General features: G+C 42.9%; 2 protein-coding genes and 1 long non-coding RNA gene across 4 annotated transcripts in view; 2 read left to right on the forward strand and 1 right to left on the reverse strand.

The window, feature by feature from the left end:
- The window catches only part of LOC135487501 (neuron navigator 3-like), a 239,950-nt gene extending 236,750 nt beyond the window's left edge, over positions 1–3,200 (reverse strand). The window contains exon 1 of the mRNA XM_064771229.1: positions 3,144–3,200. Coding sequence (XP_064627299.1) covers positions 3,144–3,182 — 39 coding nt within the window. The 5' untranslated portion in view covers positions 3,183–3,200. The remainder of the gene's footprint in view (positions 1–3,143) is intronic.
- Positions 1,377–13,044, forward strand: LOC135487503 (transcription factor E2F8-like). The gene is made up of 10 exons (XM_064771240.1): positions 1,377–1,395; positions 5,469–6,073; positions 6,645–6,727; positions 7,056–7,186; positions 7,305–7,518; positions 7,806–7,961; positions 8,296–8,439; positions 8,652–8,774; positions 9,162–9,320; positions 9,584–13,044. The coding sequence occupies exons 2-10, from the start codon at positions 5,484–5,486 to the stop codon at positions 11,326–11,328; spliced, it is 3,345 nt and encodes a 1,114-aa protein (XP_064627310.1). The 5' UTR covers positions 1,377–1,395; positions 5,469–5,483; the 3' UTR covers positions 11,329–13,044.
- Positions 13,045–17,205: 4,161 nt separating this feature from the next.
- Positions 17,206–19,345, forward strand: LOC135488390 (uncharacterized). 2 transcript variants are annotated; one of them, XR_010446962.1, is made up of 4 exons: positions 17,206–17,332; positions 18,010–18,200; positions 18,488–18,662; positions 18,879–19,345. It is a non-coding gene; the product is annotated as an uncharacterized LOC135488390 (long non-coding RNA). The 2 variants fall into 2 exon arrangements; XR_010446961.1 differs by having other exon boundaries at positions 17,212–17,332; positions 18,010–18,121.
- The last annotated feature ends 6,420 nt before the right edge of the window (positions 19,346–25,765 follow it).

The following is a 25,765-nucleotide window of genomic DNA, read 5'->3' on the forward strand; positions in this document are numbered from 1 at the left end:
AGGCCGTCACGTATAGTAAGGGATTTCAATGACACTAGGCCACCAGGTACAGTAAGGCATTTCAATGACACTAGGCCATCACGTATAGTAAGGCATTTCAATGACACTAGGCCACCACGTACAGTAAGGCATTTCAATGACACTAGGCCATCACGTATAGTAAGGCATTTCAATGACACTAGGCCACCACGTACAGTAAGGCATTTCAATGACACTAGGCCACCACGTACAAATAAGGCATTTCAATGACACTAGGCCACCACGTACAAATAAGGCATTTCAATGACACTAGGCCACCACGTACCAGTAAGGCATTTCAATGACACTAGGCCATCACGTATAGTAAGGCATTTCAATGACACTAAGCCACCACGTACAGTAAGGCATTTCAATGACACTAGGCCATCACGTACAGTAAGGCATTTCAATGACACTAGGCCACCACGTACAAATAAGGCATTTCAATGACACTAGGCCACCACGTACCAGTAAGGCATTTCAATGACACTAGGCCATCACGTATAGTAAGGCATTTCAATGACACTAAGCCACCACGTACAGCAAGGCATTTCAATGACACTAGGCCATCACGTACAGTAAGGCATTTCAATGACACTAGGCCATTGTTAGTGCCATTCAAAGTCTAGGTCAAAGGTCAGGCCTTCGGTCCTTTCTATTCAAATTAAAAACCCACAATGCTTCTGAATTATTCAGCCATATTGGTTCCTAGTGAGGTCCTTGCAGCCAGGAAAAATATTCGGATTATCAAAGTTTTCGGAGGGCCAAAGTTCGGTAAGCAATATATTTTTATAAATAAATATCTAATCTATCATTCAAAGTAATTTTAGTGCAGACTGCCCATTGTAAAGGCTATTTTGCCTGGGTGTAAGTTCATGTGGTCAATCAATGTTTTGGTTCAGATGCATTTTAACTGCCCTGTTTGCTAGGCCTGATCAGTAATATACACTTTGAGGTCATGGAGGTTTAGACTCTCTGGTGAAGACATTATAGTCATCAAAGGAAGTGTATTGTCATAGATGTGTCATCTGTGTTTGTCTGAACCATAGTGTTAGAGTGGAATTTTGTGTGTTGTGATTTGGTATACTGTAACCTCTACTCTATCCAACCTCTTCTTTTACCTTTTCGGTTGACAGATCTTTGTCTTTCATTTCTTCATCTCTTATCTGTCTTTTCTTTTCTTATCTTCTTTCGTAGAGATTCTGTAGATTCGGTCATATATCGTGGAATATGTTTGTGTCATTTTGTACTTATGTATGTATGTATTTGTATTTTCAGTTCATCGTCAAGTTGATGTTTAATAAAATATCAAAACGATACGCATCGTTCGACTTGGTCAGATTACCATGGGCCTGGCGGCAACAGCCATCACGTACAGTAAGGCATTTCAATGACACTAGGCCACCATGTACAGTAAAGCCTAGTTCATACTCCGACGCACGACCGCCGGCGACCGACGCACGATCAAATTCTCGACGCCGACATCGTGGTGTTGATTCATACTTTCGCGTGCGACGGCGATGGCCATCGGCGTCCGGACGCGCGTTCGGTCGGCGTGCGATATTAAAGAGTTCAACAAATTTGAACTCTCTGCGTCCGATCGCGGCGTCGTACCAATGAATGATCACTTTTCTGGTCATGGGACCAAGGACTCATGTTTATGCATATTTTCAAAGGCGCCTAGTTCAAACTGGAAAGACGGGGAATGGGAATTGATTACGTCGTTTTACGCTTGAGCTTCCTCACATAACGAAGTTAAAATGTCGGACGCAGAAGAGCTACTAATATTTGAAGTAAAACGTTACATACATATCTCGTCGGTGGCGTTTCCTTCGCATCCTGTAGAGGACAGCCATTGCCTGGACATTTAAAATAAGCAGTGCGTCCTCCTCCTCCATTTTGACGTGGCAGAATGGTATAATCGCGTGAGCATTCATAGTCACGCGATACGATGCCTACAAAATCGTGCGATGGCATAGGCGACCGACGCAGGACGCTACGTTCGACGCCGGCGATGGTCGTGCGTCGGAGTATGAATCCACCTTTAGGCATTTCAATGGCCATCAAGTACAGTGAGGAATTTCAATGACACCAGGCCATCACATACAGTTAAAGGGTAACTCGTGTCAAATTTCACCATATAATGTTTTAGCTGTTTTTGACAAATGACTATGTCACTTTCTCATAAATCAGTAAGGTTTTCAAATCGAAATGCACATTTTCTAGAAATTGATGGTTTAATCCCGTCAGGACGGCTCGCTTCGGTGCCGTTTTCGTTGATGACGTCACAACATGAACATTTTCACGGTCGCGGTGGTTTACATTCAGCGAGTTTATAATAAATCTAATCAAAAATGGAAAATTTGAGCTTTATATTTGTGATCAACAATTAAAAAAGGACATATTTCCGCAAAGTTGTAAATCACATCATAGTATCACTTTAAGCATTTCAATGCCACTTGGCCATCAGATACGTTTGGCATTTCAATGCCACTTGGCCATCACATATACGTTAGGCACTTCAATGCCACTTGGCCATCACATATACGTTAGGCATTTCAATGCCACTTGGCCATCACATATACCTTAGGCATTTCAATGTTACTTGGCCATCACATGTAAGTTAGAAATAAGTAAGTAGGCAGTCGAGGGTGAAATTAATGTGGGGCATTTCAATGACACCATGTGCATACTTTCAAAACTTTATGGTTACTCTTAAACTAAGGCTTTACATCATCACTATACTAGATGTAGCCAAGTTTCTTGAAGAATTGGTTATAGGCCTATTGATTTTATTTCATTTTGACAATTCCAAGGGATAATTAACTTGGACAATGCGGGAGGGTTGGGTAACTTTCTTTTCATTCTTGTTTTCTTTGACTGACTGCAAGGACTTAGGATTCCTTTATGTTATATACCATAAAGAAAACAAGCAAATAAAATTATAAATCTACAAGGGTATTCTATTCGCATTTACTGGTGGTTCAGGAAAACAGAATGCACTTTATATACATAATAATGCCGCTGTTCAGTTATCATGCATGCAAATTTTCTGGAACTTGGTATTCATATCATTCGTATATCACCAATACAACGGCAAGGCGTTTAAGCTTCAAAATTCCTACCTTAACAGTTTCCTCAAGAGAAGAGCAGACAGCTGGCATATGCTTTGGACTCTTTCCTTTTCCTTTAGCAGCCATTCTTAAATCCTTGCAAAAAACAACAATCGGAATCCAGTAAATGTACCTGAATTAATATCCAAATAAAAGGGCACATAGTATTTCCATCAAATGCAACTTAGAAACTATAAATCACATCAAAAAACTGTCCATACAGTCGAAGTTAGTTTCACAAAAGTGTTAATCTGGTATTCTTAGTATTGGATTTGAACCAAATATTTCAAAACACATGAACTTTGTTAACTAGAAACAAATCTATTCACGACAAATTCTTATGCACACCTGAAAATTTCCCTGAAGGTTGTTCTTGAATCATTGGTCGACTAACACATTGACAATGACATTGTTCCTAACTCTGGAAGTATCGAAATGATTAACAAAATACATTATTAAGAGATATCCTGATTAGTGAAATCCACCGATGGATAATAATAAGCTTTCAATATTGTACCGGTGAAAAAATCCTCTGCCTGGACGGAAAAATTATATACAATATCAAAAAAGCGATGTATGAAGGTCACATGTGTTCAAGCCACAGCGAATTCTCTTGCCGTATAAGTCCCTGCTGGATCGAGCTAGTCCAAACACCTGGTCCTTCAACGAAAGATTAGGTTTAATATAACTAACGACAAATATTCTATCCAACACAGGCCAGAGGCTACCGTTTACAGCGTTTTAAAGTAGGGTCATTGCACCATCTTTCTTTGGAAAATGTCAGTACTTCCTTCAAAAACCATCATCACCTCCCTTAACACCTGCTGAAAATCTACATGTCCATCAAGCTAACAAGTGTTAACTTTGCATGCCACCATTCATTGCAAGAAAAATTTACTTCTCTGACATCTGGTGCCATTCTCTTGCAACTGAAACACGCTGTACGAGCGTATCCAGGAACTCCAATGTAAACACTTTATGGTTCCTAGAAATTAGTTACATCGAACTCTAGCAGGTGGCGTCAAGGTCCGGCTGGCCACGTTCTGCGCAACGTGCGTTTTTAGACATGTTAAACGGGTGGTTATATAACAAATTGTTAATATCTTCTACCATTTATTTCATAATCTTATGGTTGTACACAATAAAGAGATCGTATCTAACAAAAAGATTGGGGCAAATTGGTTTTGTTTCGGTTCAAATTGGAGGTGATTTCTAGGCACCAAAATAACCACGTTACAATTATAATTTTCACCTCCCGCCTGCTTACAACGTCATTAGTTTCCGAGATAACGTAATCGAAATCTGATGTAAACACGGTTGGTGCTTCGTCATATCATTTTCGACGAACACTCTGCTCTAATTGGGCAAAATTTGCTTGATTGATATTAATGTTTTGAACGTCGATCGTAGATTGGCTGCAACTCTTGGAGGCGGGGCCCACTCTGTTACAACCGATATCTCGCGCCAAATTTGTCTGTTGTTGCCGCGACGGAAGAAAGTGCGTTTAACGCCCAAACGTTGTCAAATTTGTCGATTTCTTCAAGACAAGAGTCAATATCATTGCCCATTAGCGTTAACCTATGTTTAATTTAGATTTGGGATAGGTAAATTTACGAAAATTTATATTTTTTCGCTGCAAAAATGGGTTGTCTGTAGAGTTAAAGAACTTTTTTCGTTGCATCACCTCGCACACACAGAGCACTACGTACATTATGTACACACGTCCACACACGGAATACACACCCTGGCCTAAGGCACAATCACACACACTCTCACAACACTTTGTCGACGCAAAACAATACTAGGCCTAGTAGGCTCTTTATCTGTGATAACAGCAGTGGTAGGCCTACACAGTACAGCCAAACAATGTAGAAGACCATCTTATTTGTGTTTTCTTGCACTAGAAAGTAGAGTATACTGCAGTCTGCGGTGCGTCTGCTGACATATTTTGCTTACCGCATAGACATCACATAGTTGAGTTTGTTACCGCGTTGTAGAGGTTGGGCCAGCCTGGTACTGGTAGGCCCAGTTGGCCTTTGTAAATTGTTTTGTGGCCGTCGGTGGATGTGTTTGATAATGATAAGATTTCAATCTTTCCACTCCAGTTCCCTCGTCAGGCGGGACTGGGAGTGGGAGTCGTCCTTAGCCTCCGTAAGGGTAGCTATGGAAAGACGCCTGGAAAAACGTCAACAAAATTCTTTCTATCCGCGGCCGATAAAGATTGGAGTGCTCTTCCAGCTGTACACATCTGGCTGATGATATAGAGATACCATACCACGAAGACCGAGTGTATTTTAAGTGTCTCTGACTCAACTGCTTTTATTTCTTTACACACAGGCTTGCTTCACCAAAATGTCCTTCCTGCCTCTTGACTTCACATTGGCCAATCTCAATGACGGTTCCGACTGTGATATGGATGTCCTCGACTCAATGGAGAATGACTTGCCCATCTTCAGCCAGGAAAGTGACCCAGAGGACTTCATGTCATCACATGAGGAAATCAGCCAATCTCCCTTCCTTACTGATGAATCAATGGACCTCTGTGATGGAGGAATCTCAATTCCAGATTGTCCGTTACAAGCTATTGACCCTTCGCCAAATAGGAGTCCATTCGTCAATCCAGCCTACTCAAACAAGGACAATATTGATGTTCTGATGTCCCCAATCACACCTACAAAGCCATCAGACCTCGCCATTGATCCCTTGACACCCACCGCTAATTTAAAAGTCCTAATAAGTGCAGCAAGTCCGGAGATCAGAAACAGGGACAACAAAAAGAAAGAACTTTTCCTACAAGAAGCTTTCGAGACTGCATCCACTTTCACAGAGACAGAGGAATGGCAGGAGAATAACCCATACAAAGTCGAGGTTGAACTTGGGGGAACAAAATGTGACCCACCAACCAGCAGAAAGGAAAAATCTCTTGGCTTGCTGTGTTTGAAGTAGGTATAATTTCAGACATGTTTCCCTATGGCTTGAGAAATCACAGCAGCTATATTTGATTAATCTTGTTTCCAAACCATCATAATGTTTACAATACACTCAACTGTATTGTGGATAAGGCAAGATTTGTTGCACTTGATTGATTTCCTGCAAAGAGAGGCTCACTTGTCCTCTAAGCCAATTCTAAACGTAATCATCCATAAACACAAGGATCAACTACCTGTGGAAAAGACAATGCTTCTTAATTGTAATGAAATCCCAGATGCTGTTCCTGTTCTAAACAATTGATTGTTTGTTTGACCCATTTACTGCTTCAAGGAAGCACCTGTGACCAAGTGTTGCTGTGGTGAGTGGACCCATACAGATTAGTTGTGGCTTGCTAACTTTAATTGTACTCAATATAGTGTCCCTCCCCCCCCCCCCCCCTAGGTGTTAATGGCACCATCAGACATGCATTCATGATTACCTCAGTTTATCATTTCTCAGAGGTTAGCAATTTGGCCTGTAATTTACATGTAAGGCAAGGTTAAGGAACTGTACCGATAATTTCTATGATGTTCTATCTTTCAGGTTTTTGGACTTGTTCCCAGAGTATCCAAGCCCAAGTGGTGACAATATAGAGCTGAGTCTAGATGAAGTTGCAAAAGATCTTGGTACGTTAATCCACTGGCAAATTATATAATATATAATAATTAATAATAATAATAATATTTAATAATATAATATATTATATACACTGGCAAATTATATATAAACTGGTAATTTCTCTTTTAACAAGTGTGGCATGTTTGACAGACTTCCTCTACTCTAAAGAGCATTAAAAACTGATGTGGTACTATAATGTCCTACCCTAGAATTGTCTCATAGGGGCCTGTGGGTTCAACATCAGGGCCAGACTGAAAAGTGGTCAGCTGCTCCCCATTTTCATAATTTGAATGAATATTTTTTTATAATGACCTTTTACATGTTTTCTCTTTGCAGGTGTTGAAAGAAGGAGAATCTATGATATTGTCAATGTGTTGGAAAGTGTGGAACTTGTCAGTCGTATTGCCAAGAACAAGTACGCCTGGCATGGGAAACGAAAGTTGCCTCACACTCTTGCCAGACTGAAGGTAAGCTCTAGTGCCCCGGGCACTATCTTAAAAATGGCAATGCAAAGCAAGAGGAAACCCCAGCGAACACCAAGTTGTTGTCGAAACTGGAAATAAATTGATAATTTGTTCTTTTCAGGCCCTAGGTGAAGCGGAGGGTTATGCCGATAAAATCAAGGGAATAAAGGATTTCGAATTTGCCAATGACATGAATGATTTTGATAAAATTGAAAAGAAATTGTTGCAAACCAGGACAAATAGAAAGCCGCTCTCGTCTTTGGACAACTTGGGCAATGCTCAGTCTTGTGATGACCCCAACACACAGTCTTGTATGGCACTTTTGGCTGCGAAAGGTGAGGCATTGTTGATTTGATATTTACTGTCAATATTTACGACAAGTAAGATTTAAGAAGTCCAGAGTAATACTGACAAGTTTGCGTACTTACTTAAATCTCTCCAGACATTTCTTGTGGCTGACCCTTTACCGAATGAACAGACAAAATAACTATTCTGGATGACGGATCTTCGATATTCTGGACCCTTCATCATGGTCAGATTATTATTATCGGTGGACTCTAATGTTGTTTTAAAACTCTCTACTTATTGACAAAACTGTCTCTGACTCCTCTTGTTTTTGCAGCCATGTTGAGGAAAGACAAGTCTCTGGGAATAATGAGCCAGAAGTTTCTGATGCTGTTCTTAGTCTCGCAGCCAAGAGTTGTCAATCTGGACCTTGCTGCTAAGATCTTGATAGGTGATCCAAACATCGACAAGACAGAGAATTCAAAATTCAAGAGTAAGCTCTCAAGACTTGATGACTAAATGTTAAAACACCTCGTCATACAAACTAAAGGCTGTTTGCTACATGCAGCTCACAAGCAGCTCACAAGCAGTTGCATCCTGATAAGTCTAAAACCCAGTGTCACTTGAGCGTGAAGGCTGTTGAGAGAGGTGAAAAACCTGATCCATCTTGCACTAACATGTAATCTCTTTGTCGTACAACGAATTGAAATGTCATGGCACTTTCTTGTTGACGGTGGGTGCTATGACAAATCTGAGGCAAAAACAAAGTTGAAAATGAACCATCTTAAAAACAATCTTTACAAGTAATGATTTCATTGCTCTTTCAGCCAAAATCCGAAGACTATATGACATTGCCAACATCCTGACAAGCCTCAACTTAATTCAGAAAGTACATGTGAATGATCTGCGAGGGAGGAAGCCTGCTTTTAAATACATTGGACCGACTATGGAGGATGTGCAAGAAACTACAGGTAAGTTCAAAAGAAGTCCATCAGTTCCTCAATCCTGCATGGTGGAGGGTCCTATCATAGTTTTCTCAGAAAAAGTAAGACATTTAGTTCAGATATTCAATCCACTAGCCTTTACTTCATCACCAATGTTGGAAGCCAGTGCAAATTGAAATGACCGATGTGTCTATGAAGATCTCAGCTAAGAATCAAAAGGAAACATGTTCCTCTTCCAGCTTGCTCCGCTGGTGGCCCTCACAGACAGAGCACGAAACATTCCATGTTGGATGGTGTCCAAAATCGAAATGGTGATTCAAAGGATGACACTAGGGCTACCACTGAAGTGGTGTTGAAGACAGGTAAGTGCATTGCACATTGCAAATGTTCTACCTGTTTGATATGAGTAAAACACTTGAGCTTTGAATATTTGCTGGTTAGCTGGTTCAACCTTTGAAAGAAACTTCAAGACTTGGGTCCAGGAGTACAATTGACTGTTTGAAGCACATTTGTGTCTCTTCCTTTGCAGCAGATGGCATTAGCTGGCCGAGCATGAAGTCCAAACAAGTAGCTCTAACATTCAATGTTTGGAGTGTGATAGGACTTGGGGTGACTGTTACATTACACAATATAACCATCTATTGACTGTAAAAGTGTTCATTATAACCACTATGAGGTTCCACTGTATTTGCGCAGCAAATCTTCTTGACCTAAACACAATCTAATAAATGATATACTTGCATTTTCAGAAAAACGAGTTGGTGCCCTAAAGCAAGAAGCGAGACAATCAAATGGCAAGAAATGCTTCAGTCGTCATGGCTCCTTTGATCTCATCTGTCAAGCTGCAGAGGAGGAGAGGACCAAACTGTATTCCTCTCTGCCACCCAGTCCTGTACCATCACAGTCAGGTAGGTTCCTTCATCAAGTGGTTGTGGATCTTCTTCTGAACTGGCAGTGGTTTCTATTTCTACTTGATATTGGCTCCTCACAGTCCTCACCTTTGTCCCTATGTCAGGGCTGGGTAACTATTCCTGACAGAGGGTGTAATGTTTTGACTAGAAATCGGCGCAGGCAGAGCAGAAAAGGTCAGTATCTGAAAAAGGCAGGGCTTTGCAAGAAAACTGAATTCAGCTTGTTTGTTGGTGTTGTAATACTTAGTTCCTATTTTCAGAAGACAATCCACAGGAGCATCCTACCAATCAAGCTCCCCCAGTACAAGTAGTTCACACGATAATGCCTCCCGCTTCCGAGAAGAAACCAACAACATTCCTCGTCATCAGGTCCGACCAAGTGAAGCAAGCAAACACCATGAAAAAGTCAGGACAGGATCTGATTTTGAAGATAGCCAATCCTTCAGGTGCTACTGCTAAACAACCTACTGTGGTGTCACTCACTAAAGATCAAATCAATGCTGTGCTAAACTCTTTGAATGTTAACACACCCTGCAGTAGTACTGGATCGAGATATGTTGATGCTTCCACCCAGTTCTCCCCTCAGCCGACGACATTAATGCCCGCATTGAGCCAGCCAATTCAGACTGCTACCGTTGGTGCAGTCCCAACACATGTTGAATCTGTTAAGAGAACCTTGGCGGTTGAGTACCAAGATGATAGTCCACTTGAACTTTGTACAAAGAAAGCGAGAGTAGAAACGCCTGTGACAGAAAATGTTGTCATTGAGGCTGTCACATCTCCGACAGTTTTAGTTCGAATTCCTGATGTCGAGATTTCCTGTTCAGGTGATAATGTTCTGGTGGGAAAATCATTTCTGAAAGAGGAAGTCAGTAATCCTCATTCTGAAGAAGAGATGCCCATCACAGTCTCTCCAGTTACAGTTTCACCTGATCTTGATGTTGTCTCAGATGCAGTTCCGGAAGCCCCTGTATCTGTGTCGAATGAAGATGTTGCAGTCCATAGGGCCATTTTGAGAATATCTCCCGAGTTCACAGACAGCTCCAACTCGCAAGATGCAGAAGTGGCGAGAATCAATATGCCGGTATTAGAACGAGCCAAACTGATTAGCAAAGGTCGTCCATCTCCTTTGCGCGTGCTTCACCTTGAGCCAGAGTTCTGTGCCTCTCCATCCATGCCGCAGCTCCCTCGCTTGCCAAGTAACAGTCCATCACCACAGTTACCACATCGAGTCACTGAAAAAGATCTTGATCTTGCTTCTCCTTTGCGCGTGCCACCAAAGATCAAGGAAGAATCCCCTGCAGTGAACGAATCATACAATTTCCCTGTGATATCCGAAGAGACACAAGCAGAAATAGAAGGACCCAAAGTGACAATCCCAGCCATACCAAGGAGCTTCTACAATGACATTGTTATGCCACAGCCACTGAGTCCATCAAACTTCTCAATGAGCCCAAGGGAAGGTCAAAGCAACTCGGTCTTTAGTTTTGGATCATCTGCTGTGAATACTCCTGACTTCGAGATGCAAAAGCTGGCCCAGTCGAGCAGACCATCGCCTGCCATCATGGAGGAGCGCAGCACCCTCGTTGCACCTGGTTTAGCTCAAGTTCCTCCCATGTTTCCTTTCATCACCATGACCCCTAAGACCATCTTGCCGTCGACAATCCAACACCAGTATTCAACTCCAATACAGAACTTGGCACTGGCTAACTCAATGAAGATGACTTTCCATAGTAACATCACCAATGCAATGACTCCTACCCAGTCCATTGGAACACCCCTTGCTTTCACCCCTATCACATCCATTGCTACTCCTGGTACTTTCTTCCGCAGCACCCCGGGCGCTATGTTCCCTATGCACATGAAGGTGACTCCCTCAGAGATGCTCTCTGATGGTATTTCTGCCACTTTGGTTCCTGGTGGTGGGTACATGTTGCCCTTCAAGAAGGAGTTCATACCGGTCAGAAAGCTTTCCATGCCTCCAAAGGATAACTCTATGTCTTGATTCAATTTCTACCTTAGATCGTCTCAAAACTGTTGGTTTTGTTGTTTATGATGCCAGCAGCTCTCACTGTAACCATAACAGCTTTCATGGATAAAACACGTGAGTTATCCCGCTATAAATTTGGTGAGATGTGCTTAGAAATAGATTTTGCATAAAGCCTTGCTGCATTTTGCATTATTGAATTGGAAAATGGAGCGACAAGAAATTGTTGTCTCATAAAGCTGTTACGTCTTCAACACTATTTCCCTTCTCTGTTTTAGTGTTAAATTATGTTACATTGAGCTTACATTTTATGTGTAGTCAATGAAAGTTGTGTTCTGTTATGACAACAGACTGCCAATCTTATTTTCTTAACTTAGTTTATGTTCTCCTACTGAAAGTGGTAGATGCTTTCTGCCAAATTCATAGTTTGAAATGTGTGGGCAATTTGTTATGTTTTGATAGAATTCTCCTGCTTTGTTTTATCGTAGTCTAAAGATTCGGATTGTCTTTTCTTGAAATGCTTTTATATGTGAAAGGCTTTTTCAACGGAAGAGTGGTTGTTGCCTCTGAACTTAAGTCGTTGTTAGATTATTTTAGAACAGGGTTCGATAGTTTGATAGAGATTGTTGTTATCGCACAAACATCACATTGTGTAGTGGGCTCCTGATATTTGTGAAAACCATCACTGTTAACTGGGTAATGTTCACAGCCGTTTTGTTTTCATACTTTGGGAGGCGAACACGAACATTGAACTTGCTAAAATGTCAACTCTGATGCAGTATTTCAACATTCAATTGTGGCGGCAAACGTGGAATTTAATCTACTTCAGATAAAAATGAGCAATTTGCTAACTTGTGGTTTCGCGGACATTACCCAGGTGACTGTCTTATGGCTTGGGCTTGTGCTGTAAACTTTTATAGTCAACATTTTCAGTTAGTGTGAAGACCATGGTCTCGTCAATCAGTTAGTATGAAAACTATCAAATTTGAAATTCATGCAAGATGGTACATGTACATGTATTATGGTCTTTTCATTATACTTTAATCACGTTAGGTGTATTGCTTTTAATTTATTCCACACGCATTTATATTATATTCCACAAGCATTTATATCGCACTTATAGTATTATCGACTAGGTTCTTAGATTTATAGCTCCAGAGGGTTGATCCATTATGGGTGCAGGGATGGATCTGGCTTAGCACTGACCTCTTCTTCTGTGTTAAAAATTGGGCTAAAATTGGCCCGAATTTAATAGTTAATGGCCAAGCCAAAAACCGGAGGGTCATTTATATTTTCCAATATGATTAGTATGTACTTATGAAACTGCTAAGCTCTGTCCCTGGCTCCCTCTGGAAATGTTAAGTTTGGAAAGGAAAGCCGAAATGATTGGACCAGTGTTCCCCTAAATCACTTGCTCTGCTATCTCAAATTCTATATTAGCAGCTATCCATCTTTTGTCAAGAAAAGAGAAAAAGGTCTCCAACTCTGGCTTGTTCGTGATCAGGCAAAACAGCTACAGGTTGTCTCGGATTTACTAGTGTTTACCAAAGATTTATGGTGTTTTGAAACATTGTGTTGATGAAATGAATCAGATATGATATTGTTAGCTTCTGTTCGATTGTTTTTAATCACTGTGTAGAACAATGATATTATCTCCCGGTATGTGTAATCTTTCAATCATCCAATGTATCATTGTGGTATTTCTGGTAACGTAGGTGATGTAGAAGATGCTAAATAAAGTGTACTTGTAAATATCAATATTCTCGTCGTATACTTGACTCAAGTTATGACAAATATATTAAAAAAACTCTTACATTAGAATATTAATTAGTGTAAGAGGTATCTAGTCCCCACGGGCCCGGCTATAAAACACCGGCACCCCGACATGCTCGTCTTCTATGAGAAGGAAAAGGAGCTCCTATTCATCAAGATAGCTGTCAGCTCAGACAGACACGTCCTAGCATGTGCGGAGGAGAAACGATCGAAGTACTGTGGCTGTGACTATCTCATCTCTCTCATCATGTTGTCAACAAGGTGGAGCAGCCAGAACTAATTCGGCCTGGCTATGTTCATCTCTCTCATCATGCTGTCAACACAGTGGGGCAGCCAGGACTGATTCGGCCTGGCTGTGACTTCCTCATCTCACTCCAAAGCAGTGCAGGAGAGGAATGGTGGCCTGTTCGAACAGGCATGGACTGAATCGCCAGCTCTCATCTCCCTGTCACTCCGATGGCCACGTGTCGCTCCTCGATCAACAGCGATTTCAATAAATGATGCGTTGATGTGGGCAAAAAGTGAATCCTTTCTCACCTTTGAACTCTGGTGTTCGTCATATCAATCCATTTTGATTGTCGAGCAACTTGTGGGCACACCTCAACTTGCTGTATTTTATTGTATTTTTTCACTTCACATCATTGTTATTTTGAAAAATCCTGCCAAAATTCTGTTGACTGTTTGTTGTCGACAAGAGTCTATGTTTTATGAATAACAAGGCTGTGTTCTGTACATTGTATTCCGTCTTTAGTCTCCTGTCTTTGCATCTGTTTTCATTATTTTGTTGCCTTAAAAGAGGGCAACGTTAAGTCGGTGAATTGGTTTTGATGAAGATGACCCTTACGAAAAAAATCTCAGATTCACTTCAACCTCAAGACTTGACCTGACCCAATTTATGCCTGCCCTTAACAGCCCAGGAACTCCCGAACCCGAGCAAAATCATGAAGGCTATCGCACTATTTCGTCCGTCTTCTGTCATGGTACAGGCAACTGCAATTAAGATTGGTGAAATCCCAATATCATTCTGTCTGTGGGATTTCGAAACAATCAACCTCTGCCAGCTGCTTATCTATTCAGATTGCAAAGGCCTTGACACAACCTAAAAACTCTGAAACAACTACCCTCTGCCAGCTGGTTATCTGGTCAGGTTGGGAAGACCTTGACACAACCTAGCAACCATAATCTTCCAGCTGGTTATCTGGTCAGGTTGGGAAGACATTGACACAACCTTCAAAGGGTCTTAGCTGTAGAAGACAACATTACACTTGCGTTCTACATGGGTGATACAAGACAACTGATTTGGTTGTACCATGGTAATCATCTCACAAGGACGGACAATGGAACAACCAACCTCTGCCAGCTGGTTATCTGATCTCACGAGACTGGCAGTACACAATATCTACCTGACAACTCTTTAAGTACAACCTGAGTACTACTTGGGACCACAGTCATCTTAAACGTGCCACCAAAATGACGTCAATATCTACATAAAAATACTTTACTTGATCAATTTGTCTACAGTGTAATTTTGGAAAGAAGCCCTCAAATTCGTTGTCAGTCCTCGTTAGATTTTTAGCCGTAGCAGCCAATAGCTGGTCTCAAATTATCCACAACAATCAACAGAACATTGGGTTTCTGGGAATGTGCGAGACCTGAAACAAATGCCAACACAACCGAGATGAAAGTGGATACAGAATTGTGACAAAGATACTGATGATAACATCACACATGCCAATGGAGTATTTAATTGTGCTGGCTCCTCAATTAGAAATTACTCGAAGAGAAATTTGTCCAAGAGACAATAATCATATGGACAGGCCTCAAGACATTTCTAATAAACATGGGGACAATCTCTTCCGAGTGGTAATCTGTCCAATTGACCACGACCAAGTATCTGATTTATAGTACGGGCCTATATGTAGACTAGGCCTGTGGTCTGCTGGTATGACCCATATTTTGGGTATTGTAAAATTGTTATGACAAATATATTAAAAAAACTCTTACATAAGAATATTACTTGGTGTAATAGGTATCTATCGATAAAATCAAAATCACTTTCAGGTTGATATTTCTTGAGATGAAAACGAAAGAACATATTAGTGAAGGCACATTAGCAAAACCAAAATATTGATCTTTCAGAAATTAGTTAGGTATCAAACTTTCATTTCTCTGCTCAACGTATTTGAAGTAGTCGTGATCGCGTAATAGACGAACGCCTGCTGACCAAATACTCGTAGCACAGTGACATGTGCATATCTTTGCTAATTTTTGACTATTTTGCTATACAGCCATGTATATGCAACATAGTTAATTCATTCTAAGATATGCATGCTTGCCATGGTGACCAATATTGAGGATCACCGATTGTAGATGTCTGGGGCATGACCTATCCCCCATACAGCCATTGCATGCCCCTACATCCTACATCAGACACATACAGGAGACACATATTGATGGATACCATCGGTATGTGGTCTCGAGAAGCCGGTGTAACATCTGTGGTTGTTCCCCATGTGTCAGTGTTTCCAAACAATAGGCAGCTAGAGAGACCACGACTTGTTGTGACTTCCTCATCTCTCTCATCATGTTGTCAACACGGTGGAGCAGCCAGGACTGATTCGGCCTGGCTGTGACTTCCTCATCTCTCTCACCATGTTGACAACTTGGCAGAGCAGCCAAGACTGATTTGGCCTGGCTGTGACTGTCTCATCTCTCTCACCATAATTATTGTCAACACGGTGGAGCAGCCAGAACTGATTCGGCCTGGCTGTGACTGTCTCATCTCTCTCGCCATATTAACAACTAGACAGTGCGGCGAAGATTGATGTGGCCTGGCTGTGACTGTCTCATCACTCGCATCATGTTGTCAGTACGGTGGAGCAGCCAGGATTGATTCGGCCTGGCTGTGACTTCCTCACCTCTCTCATCATGTTGTCAGCACGATGGAGCAGCCAGGATTGATTCGACCTGGCTGTGACTTCCTCATCTCTCTCACCATGTTGACAACTTGGCAGAGCAGCCAAGACTTTTTTTGCCTGGCTGTGACTGTCTCATCTCTCTCATCATGTTGTCAGCACGATGGAGGAGCCAGGACTGTCAAACAGTTGTGTGAGCTCACTAGAGCTTGCACTTACATAATAGTGTAAAACTAAAATTTATAAAATATATATATATATGTATATAAAACCGTCATCGGATGCGCATCCGATATGCCACGAGATCCTTTACCGTCAATTCCCTTACCGTCTTCGGATGCGCATCCGATATGTCACGAGATCCTTCACCGTCAATTTCTTTACCGTCATCGGATGCGCATCTGATATGCCACGAGATCCTTCACCGTCAATTCCCTTACCGTCTTCGGATGCGCATCCGATATGCCACGAGATCCTTCACCGTCAATTCCCTTACCGTCTTCGGATCCGATATGTCACGAGATTCACCGTCAATTTCTTTACCGTCATCGGATGCGCATCCGATATGCCACGAGATCCTTTACCGTCAATTTCTTTACCGTCATCGGATGCGCATCCGATATGCCACGAGATCCTTCACCGTCAATTCCCTTACCGTCTTCGGATGCGCATCCGATATGCCACGAGATCCTTTACCGTCAATTTCTTTACCGTCATCGGATGCGCATCCGATATGCCACGAGTTTTTTTGTTACCTCACCGTCAATTCCTATACCGTCATGGATGCCACGAGCTTTGTTCGCGTTGTAAAGGTTTCGGGGATACGACTAATGCATGCGAGCACCGTCGGCGGAACCCCAAACCGCCCTCTCGATCTATCCGTAAGAACAAATCACTCTCGTGACCGTCACATTTACGGACTCCGGACCTCCAGACTTTAGAGACCGAGCTTTTCTTTACCTTACAATTACTGTATACTCGGCGCCTCACTTATATGTGTTGTTTTTTTCACATACATTGTTCTCGTGGTTTACGGAAAAGTAGGCCTAAAATGTTATAGTGTCTAAAAACAATATTCAGTTAATGGAATTACACTTTTTTCCATTACTGCTTGCTTGATATTGCCCTAACAACTTTTTCATGAATCAATTTTGAGCATTATGTTTACAACGAAGTTATTATAGCACGAATTATGAGTCTAAAATGCCAAATACTTGCAACTATTATGTTAATCACTGAAATCTTAGTGTACTAATTGCTCGCTATAAGCTAGGTTATTGCGCCCCTAAACCAACGTACTGACAACGCTACCTCCCCGGAACTCAAACTTTAACGTGAGTTAATTGTAATCTTACTCTCTATATACCAAAGTGATTTACCTAGGAATACAGTTGCACTTCACTGAAAACTAATGATGTGTTGATGAGTTCAATGATTAATGAATCCTTCGATTCCTTTGGTTTTCTTGGCGAACTGACGTCCGACAATCAATGACCCGTTGACGTGTACCTGCAATACGCCATTGCCGTAGTGTGTAAACAGATCTATTTTTGGACGAAACTCAGCCCCTCACAAACTTTGGTCCATTTCGCCAATGATGACACTGCTTCTAGACTGTACCACAGCACTTTAAGCTGTAGCAGCGCTAAGCAAGAGTCAAGAAAAATGTCCGCTGCCAGCCGCTGCTGGACCAACCCCCTCGCCCGCCCCCCATCATGATATCAGATTCAGAGGCCTGGCTGAGCCCTGTGATTTAGCCAAATTCAATATGATTCTTTTCTACTGTGATGTTAAGGCCCTTTTGTCATGCAGCGTATTCGGTAGCACCGGTACACAACTTATGTTAAACCGCGACGTCTGCTGCAATTCAAATTGCATATGACGCCAATGGAATTGTGACGACTTGTTTCTCAAATCTTTTAGTGAACAGTGATCACGGGCTGTGGGAATTGCGAAGGGATGGTGTAGAGTATCGCCACAACAATGTTGATATGACCACTCGTCGTTTCAGCGGGCATGACTTGGTACATCCAGTGACCCAGCAAAAAGTAGCCTCGGTACAGCCAGAAGTAGCAACAAATCACAAAAGGGGATCCTTGTCTGACTGGTGGCTGGACCACATGGTAGGTCACCATCAAATAAGGGAGTGGATCCAGCACAGCTGGATAGAGGGGGCCCCGTTGAGGGCGAAGCCTGAATATGGTGAGTGCGAGCCCTCACAATCACATGAAAGCGCAGTAGGCACTCACCCACGAAGGGAGGTCTGGGGGTCTCCAGCAGGAAAATTTTGAAACTGAGATGCTCTCAGATGCGTTTCCCAAGTGTCTGAGAGACGATGTTTACTCGTTAATTCACTGCAAAGAAATGCATAACGAAAAAGCCACCAAGGTTTTCTTCTTTGGGTTGTGAGGAGAATATTTCAAATCATTCAAATCTAACCTACAACGCGGTCAATGATTTCCACTGTGTTTTTGTTTTCACTGTTTCAGACACTTGTTGGAAAAGGAAGGACCAAAGGTGCCATCGTCGAGGGCCCAGTTAGATGAAGAGATTGAAGCCTGGGCTGCACACAATCCTGTTAGTAACAAAAAAAGAAGGAAAAAATGCTGTCCCATTTGTCCATATGCCCAGCGCCAGAACCCATTTATACATCTGGGTAGTGAGGCAAGTGTCTAAGAGACCTGCCTGAGTCTCTCACCGACTGTAGGATTCGAACCAGGGACCTCTTGACCTCTAGTTGAGAATCTGAGCCACTAGTCCATAGTGTGTCGTGTAGATTCACGCTGGTCTTGCTCTTTGATCTTGTCACGTCACATCCTTGTCCCTTGCTCTGCCACAGTCATGTACTGTATTGAATTGAATTCTATTTTCTGTCTTCAGAAAATCTAGGAAGAAGTCGCCACCCACTGATGATCTCATCCAAGTTTACCAAAGACTCCAAAGCAGTGTAGGAGAGGAATGGTGGCCTGTTCGAACAGGCATGGACTGAATCGCCAGCTCTCATCTCCCTAGTCACTCCGATGGCCACGTGTCGCTCCTCGATCAACAGCGATTTCAATGAATGATGCGTTGATGTGGGCAAAAAGTGAATCCTTTCTCGCCTCTGAACTCAGGTGTTCGTCGTATCAATCCATTTTGATTGTCGAGCAACTTGTGGGCACACCTCAACTTGTTAGTGGGAAGTAATTTGCAATAGAGTGACTTACTTTTATTTCTATATATTTCATTGTATTTTTTCACTTCACATCATTGTTATTTTGAAAAATCCTGCCAAAATTCTGTTGACTGTTTGTTGTCGACAAGAGTCTATGTTTCATGAATAACAAGGCTGTGTTCTGTACATTGTATTCCGTCTTTAGTCTCCTGTCTTTGCATCTGTTTTCATTATTTTGTTGCCTTAAAAGAGGGCAACGTTAAGTCGGTGAATTGGTTTGGATGGAGATGACCCTTGAGAAAAAAATCTCAGATTCACCATGGTAAAATCGGAGTTGACCATGCTCACCATGGTGAATGCAGCGTTCACCATGGTGAATTCAAAGTTTACCATGCTCACCATGAATGTAGAATTTACCATGCTCACCATGGTAAAATATTTCACCGTCCCAATTCACTATGGTGAAGTGCTGTCGGATTGCCATGGTGAAATTGAGACACATTATTTTATCCTTGGGGTAGGCCCCCTACACCAACACCTAACACTTTCTCAACCCCAATACTTGACCTGACCCAATGTATGTCTGCCCTTATCAGCCCAGAAACTCCCCAACCCAAGCAAAATCATGAAGCCCATCGCACTATTGTCCGTCTTCTGTCATGGTACAGGCAACGGCAATTGCGATTGGTGAAATCCCAATATCTTTCTGTCTGGATGGTCTGTGGGATGTGGAAACAATCAACCTCTGCCAGCTGCTTATCTATTCTGATTGTGAAGGCCTTGACACAACATAAAAACTCTGACGCGAAACAACTACCCTCTGCCAGCTGGTTATCTGGTCAGGTTGGGAAGACCTTGACACAACCTAAAAATTACACTAAGGTTACCGCTAATGAACTTTGGAGACGACAGGACAGCCTACGTAACAACCAACCTCTTCCAGCTGGATATCTGGTCAGGTTGGGAAGACATTGACACAACCTTCAAAGGGTCCTTTAGCTGTACAAGACAACATTACACTGGGATACAAGACAACTGATTTGGTTGTACCGTGGTAATCATCTCACAAGGACGGAAAATGGAACAACCAACATCTGCCAGCTGGTTATCTGGTCAGGTTGGGAAGTCATTGACACAACTTCGAATGGTCATTTAGCTGTACAAGACAACTGATTTGGTTGTACCGTGGTAATCATCTCACAAGGACGGACAATGGAACAACCAACCTCTGCCAGCTGGTTATCTGATCTCACGAGACTGGCAGTACACAATATCTACCTGACAACTCTTTAAGTACAACTTGAGTACTACTAGGGACCACAGTCATCTTAAACGTGCCACCAAAATGACGTCAATATCTACATAAAAATACTTTACTTGATCAATTTGTCTACAGTGTAATTTTGGAAAGAAGCCCTCAAATTCGTTGTCAGTCATCGTTTGATTTTTAGCCGTAGCACTAGCAGCCAATAGCTGGTCTCAAATCATCCACAACAATCAACAGAACATTGGGTTTCTGGGAATGTGCGATACCTGAAACAAATGCCAACACAACCGAGATGAAAGTGGATACAGAATTGTGACAAAGATACTGATGATAACATCACACATGCCAATGGAGTATTTAATTGTGCTGGCTCCTCAATTAGAAATTACTCGAAGAGAAATTTGTCCAAGAGACATCTCCAATAATCATATGGGCAGTCTCATCAGTCAGTCGGTCCTAAAGACATTTCTAATAAACATGGGGACAATCTCTTCCGAGTGGTAATCTGTCCAATTGACCACGACCAAGTATCTGATTTATAGTTGGGGCCTATATGTAGACTAGGACTGTGGTCTGCTGGTATGACCCATATTTTGGGTATTGTAAAATTGTTATGACAAATATATTAAAAAAACTCTTACATAAGAATATTACTTGGTGTAATAGGTATCTATCGATAAAATCAAGATCACTTTCAGGTTGATATTTCTTGAGATGAAAACGAAAGAACATATTAGTGAAGGCACATTAGCAAAACCAAAATATTGATCTTTCAGAAATTAGTTACGTATCAAATTTCTCATCGTGTTGTCAGCACGGTGGAGCAGCCAGGACTGATTCGGCCTGGCTGTGACTTCCTCATCTCTCTCACCATGTTAGCAACACGGTGGAGCAACCAGGACTGATTCGGCCTGGCTGCGACTGTCTCATCTCTCTCATCATGTTGACGACTTGGCAGAGCAGCCAACAAGACTGATGTGGCCTGGCTGTGACTATCTCATCTCTCTCATCATGCTGTCAACACGCTGGAGCAGCCAGGACTGATTCGGCCTGGCTGTGACTGTCTCATCTCTCTCATCATGTTGACGACTTGGCAGAGCAGCCAACAAGACTGATGTGGTCTGGCTGTGACTATCTCATCTCTCTCATCATGCTGTCAACACGCTGAGCTGGAGCAGCCAGGACTGATTCGGCCTGGCTGCGACTGTCTCATCTCTCTCATCATGTTGACGACTTGGCAGAGCAGCCAACAAGACTGATGTGGCCTGGCTGTGACTGTCTCATCTCTCTCATCATGTTGTCAACACGGTGTGATAGCACCCCACGTGACTCCATCCAATCGTGTGCTCATGAGGAAGAGTATTGGGAGGAACTGAGCACGACATCTGCAAAAGCAGAAAAGCGAAAGGACGGAGAACTGGGGTGGGTGGGTGGGCAAAGCAAACGTCTCAAGAAAGCTAACGACGCTATTTCTAATGTATTAACTAGGCCTATCAATTAGACGAGTGCATGTTTTTAACTCTCAAGTACATATTTGGAGAGGTTTTGAAAAATATTTGCTGTGGCAAGTCTACCGATATAAAGAAATTATTTGATGAAAAAATTAATTTCGAATTTTTCTAATTGGGTAATAGGGGGCGTGTTTTGAGTTTTTCTGCCAGTTGGCTGAAAAGAGTGGAAATATCAAAATCTGTCTAATTTGTCGATTATCAAAAAATTTCCGTGGTCAACTACCAGTTTATTTTTCACCATTTACTTGCCCGACTCTCCGGAATAACATAATCTAAATTTCAGATTCACAACCCCACGCAGTATTTGACGCGTCGCGGTCAAACATTGACAATTTAACTGCTTAAAGGCTTAAAAATCAATTGTGGTCTTGCCTCCTCGAACGGGACAGCTGGGGAGCAGCCATTCTCCTCCCCTCTCGGGGCAAAAGGCTGAATGAGGCCGAACAAAAGGATTTCGCACACTCGTCGATGAAGTCACGTGGGGTGTGATAGCACCCCACGTGACTCCATCCAATCGTGTGCTCATGAGGAAGAGTATTGAGAGGAACTGAGCACGACATTCCTTCAATTTCGAATGCGCCAGGCAAAATCTCGCTCATTCCTATTCCAACACTCCCACCACTCCCAAAACTCCTATAACTTCTCCAACGCGTGAAAGAAAATTATACAAGGCGGATATATCTTATACAGAGATACTTTTATTCCTTTGAACCAAGAGTACATGTATATACGTGACATACGGCTACAGAAACGGGAGTTAACATGATGCAAACGCAAAACGTATTATTACCGAAATCACTTTAGTGAGAATGATGATAGAAGCTAGAACTTGATGAAGAGTTTTGGTTTAGGGGCCTGCGATTACCGTGATATAGAAGTCCTCGTTGTGAACATGTATGCATGCATATCATTGAATTAATGAACTAATGTAATTGAATGAGCGCTTACAATCGTATTTTGTGCTGAATCAGATTTGCGTGAAAATTATATAGCGCTGGCGGAAAGGCATTAAAGGATGCATACTGCTCGAACTCTCTTTCCAGCCTGAGTGGTGCACTTGAGGAGCTAGCCAAACTACGGGCAACGGCGATAGCTCGCTTCAACGAGCCTTCCCTAGTGTAATAAGCATAATATTTTCTTGTCGACCCACCCACGTGCCTCATCGTGTCGGTGGCGATCGTGTCGGTGGCGTTACTTTCACGAGGGTGTAGAGGTTGCTGCGCATCATTAAAGTGCTAGGGTGATAGAGCAACCCGCTCTTATGCTGTGAGGGGTCTCACCCTGGTATATGCCGAGGGTACGTAGGCAATGGACCAGGCGATGATACATAGTAGTGTATGATACGGGTTTATTTAAGACGGTACCATTTTCCGATACCACTCTAAAGAGATAACCTAACGAGAGATCCACCGCCCATGAACGAGCCCAGCTTACATAACGGTCAAGACCCGCAATCGGGCAGGTAGCAACATTGGAACAGCGTGTAACCGTGAAAGTGTTGCAAACGCCGGTAGCCCCCCTAATCGCTTTTGTGAAGGAGTGCGATATCGCCCGCCACACCCGAGTTGTCTAAGTTGACTTGCGACTCTGCCTAAATCACTGGCACGATCTCCCGCAAAGAATTGAAGTTTGAAATAAGCTTGATCTCTATGTAGAGCGAAACGTTGCCTTTGCGACAGGTTACTACGAGTTATTTGATCATCAATATAGGCGGCAATTTTGATAATTTTTGAGAGAAACATGGGCTTGGCCTGAGAGGGAACAACCTGAGCTCTTGCTTGCTCCCCTGCTATATGTTTTATGTACGATTTAACGAGCGGAGATGCCGCCGGGTTTCCCGCGCCTAGGATGTCACAATAGGAAGTACCTCTACCGCATTCTCGAAAGATGGCTTTATTCTTTGTTCCAACTCTGATGCAATAAAGCTTGCAAATTTAGCACAGGAGGGCGAATTTTGGATCGACTCAGAAGGCGGGCGCTGAGAGTCAAATGCTTGCCCTTTAAAATTTCCCTTGAAATGCTTAAAAAATGGCTCTATATGTCCACTCCATTATGTAGCCAGTTGGCTGTACTGTTGCGACATAGGGTCGTCAGGGGGAAGAATTTCATCCAAAGAACTGGCATGCTCGTGCAACTGGCCGGCAACGAAATTATCTGGGTCTCTTGGCGCAATACTATTTACATCAAAGCATAGCCGCCGGGAAAAAACGTCCTCAAATTTTGGGCAAAATTGGGCGGGGAGTTGGGCTTTCTGTCCCTTGAGGTTTACCCAGCTTGGCGAGAACCTTGCAGAGCGCGAAGCTGACACCGGATCAAATGGCGTTTTAGTTCCCATGTTGGCACGTTATACGCTCTAAAGCGTTGATTCTGCAAAACAAATAGAGATTACATTTAGGAAGGACAGAAAGCTCTCAACCCCCCACCCACGTGAAAAAGATCACTAGGGAAGTTACCCCGGGTGGAAGTAAAGAGCTAAACAAGGGCGCTATTCCTTGTTATCTGACATGGGTTTAGGAACTCTAGGCTTTGTACTTACGAAACAAGTGACACAAATGCCGGCTTAGAAATTTTGCTCTTGCCCGCATGGCTAGGAATCGCCCGAAAATTCTAAAATTACGCAAGGACGAACTGACAGCTCGTCGGGTGACTCTGACGTAAGCTTGCCCAATATATATGTGTGCACTGTCTGGCTTTGGCGATGTAAAATTGTAGAAAATTTTAGAGTTCGAATCAGACTAAAAAATAGTCGAGCGTGACTTCCCCTATATAGTCGCCTATCGGCGCGTTCAGAGAGGAACTGCAACGCCCGATTTATCTCCACTGTGCTCACTGGCGAGCCTACGCAAGACTCCCAAGGCGACAGTTACATATATATATCTCATATCTCTGGCTCGAGCACGCCCCCCAATGGTCTGCTACGATGCCGTCCCCCCTAGCCGAGCGAAGAAGCTCCCTAGGGTGACCCGAAGAAAGATAGATAAAGAGCCGTGTGAGATTCAGGCAAGCCTGAGAGGAAAGACACAAAATACTGTGGTCGAAAATCGGAGAAAAGCAAAAAGCGACAGGAGGGGAAGCCAGTCGACCGACCAAGGAGGCGACAAAAGGCTGAATGAGGCTGAACAAAAGGATTTCGCACACTCGTCGATGAAGTCACGTGGGGTGGAGCAGCCAACAAGACTGATTCGGCCTGGCTGTGACTGTCTCATCTCTCTCGTCATGTTGACAACTTGGCAGAGCAACAAAGACTGGTGTGGCCTGGCTGTGACTGTCTCATCTCTCTCATCATGTTGTCAACACGGTGGAGCAGCCAGGACTGATTCGGCCTGGCTGTGACTGTCTCATCTCTCTGGTCATGTTGACAACTTGGCAGAGCAGCAAAGACTGATCTGGCCTGGCTGCGACTGTCTCATCTATCTCAGCATGTTAGCAACACGGTGGAGCAGCCAGGACTGATTCGGCCTGGCTGCGACTGTCTCATCTCTCTCATCATGTTGACGACTTGGCAGAGCAGCCAACAAGACTGATGTGGCCTGGCTGTGACTATCTCATCTCTCTCATCATGCTGTCAACACGCTGGAGCAGCCAGGACTGATTCGGCCTGGCTGTGACTGTCTCATCTCTCTCGTCATGTTGACAACTTGGCAGAGCAGCAAAGACTGATCTGGCCTGGCTGTGCCTGTCTCATCACTCTCATCATGTTGTCAACACGGTGGAGCAGCCAGGACTGATTCGGCCTGGCTGTGACTTCCTCATCTCTCTCACCATGTTGACAACTCGGCTATAAAACACCGGCACCCCGACATGCTCGTCTTCTATGAGAAGGAAAAGGAGGTCC

The sequence above is a fragment of the Lineus longissimus genome, chromosome 5 (assembly GCF_910592395.1).
Source record: "Lineus longissimus chromosome 5, tnLinLong1.2, whole genome shotgun sequence".
Classification (NCBI taxonomy): domain Eukaryota; kingdom Metazoa; phylum Nemertea; class Pilidiophora; order Heteronemertea; family Lineidae; genus Lineus; species Lineus longissimus.

Bases quoted from the DNA above. Each gene is read 5' to 3' on its own strand.
- LOC135487503 (XM_064771240.1), top strand. From the start codon at position 5,484: ATGTCCTTCCTGCCTCTTGACTTCACATTGGCCAATCTCAATGACGGT. The intron at 7,519-7,805 runs GTGAGGCATTGT...TTGTTTTTGCAG, and splicing joins GGCACTTTTGGCTGCGAAAG to CCATGTTGAGGAAAGACAAG. The intron at 7,962-8,295 runs GTAAGCTCTCAA...TTGCTCTTTCAG, and splicing joins AGAGAATTCAAAATTCAAGA to CCAAAATCCGAAGACTATAT.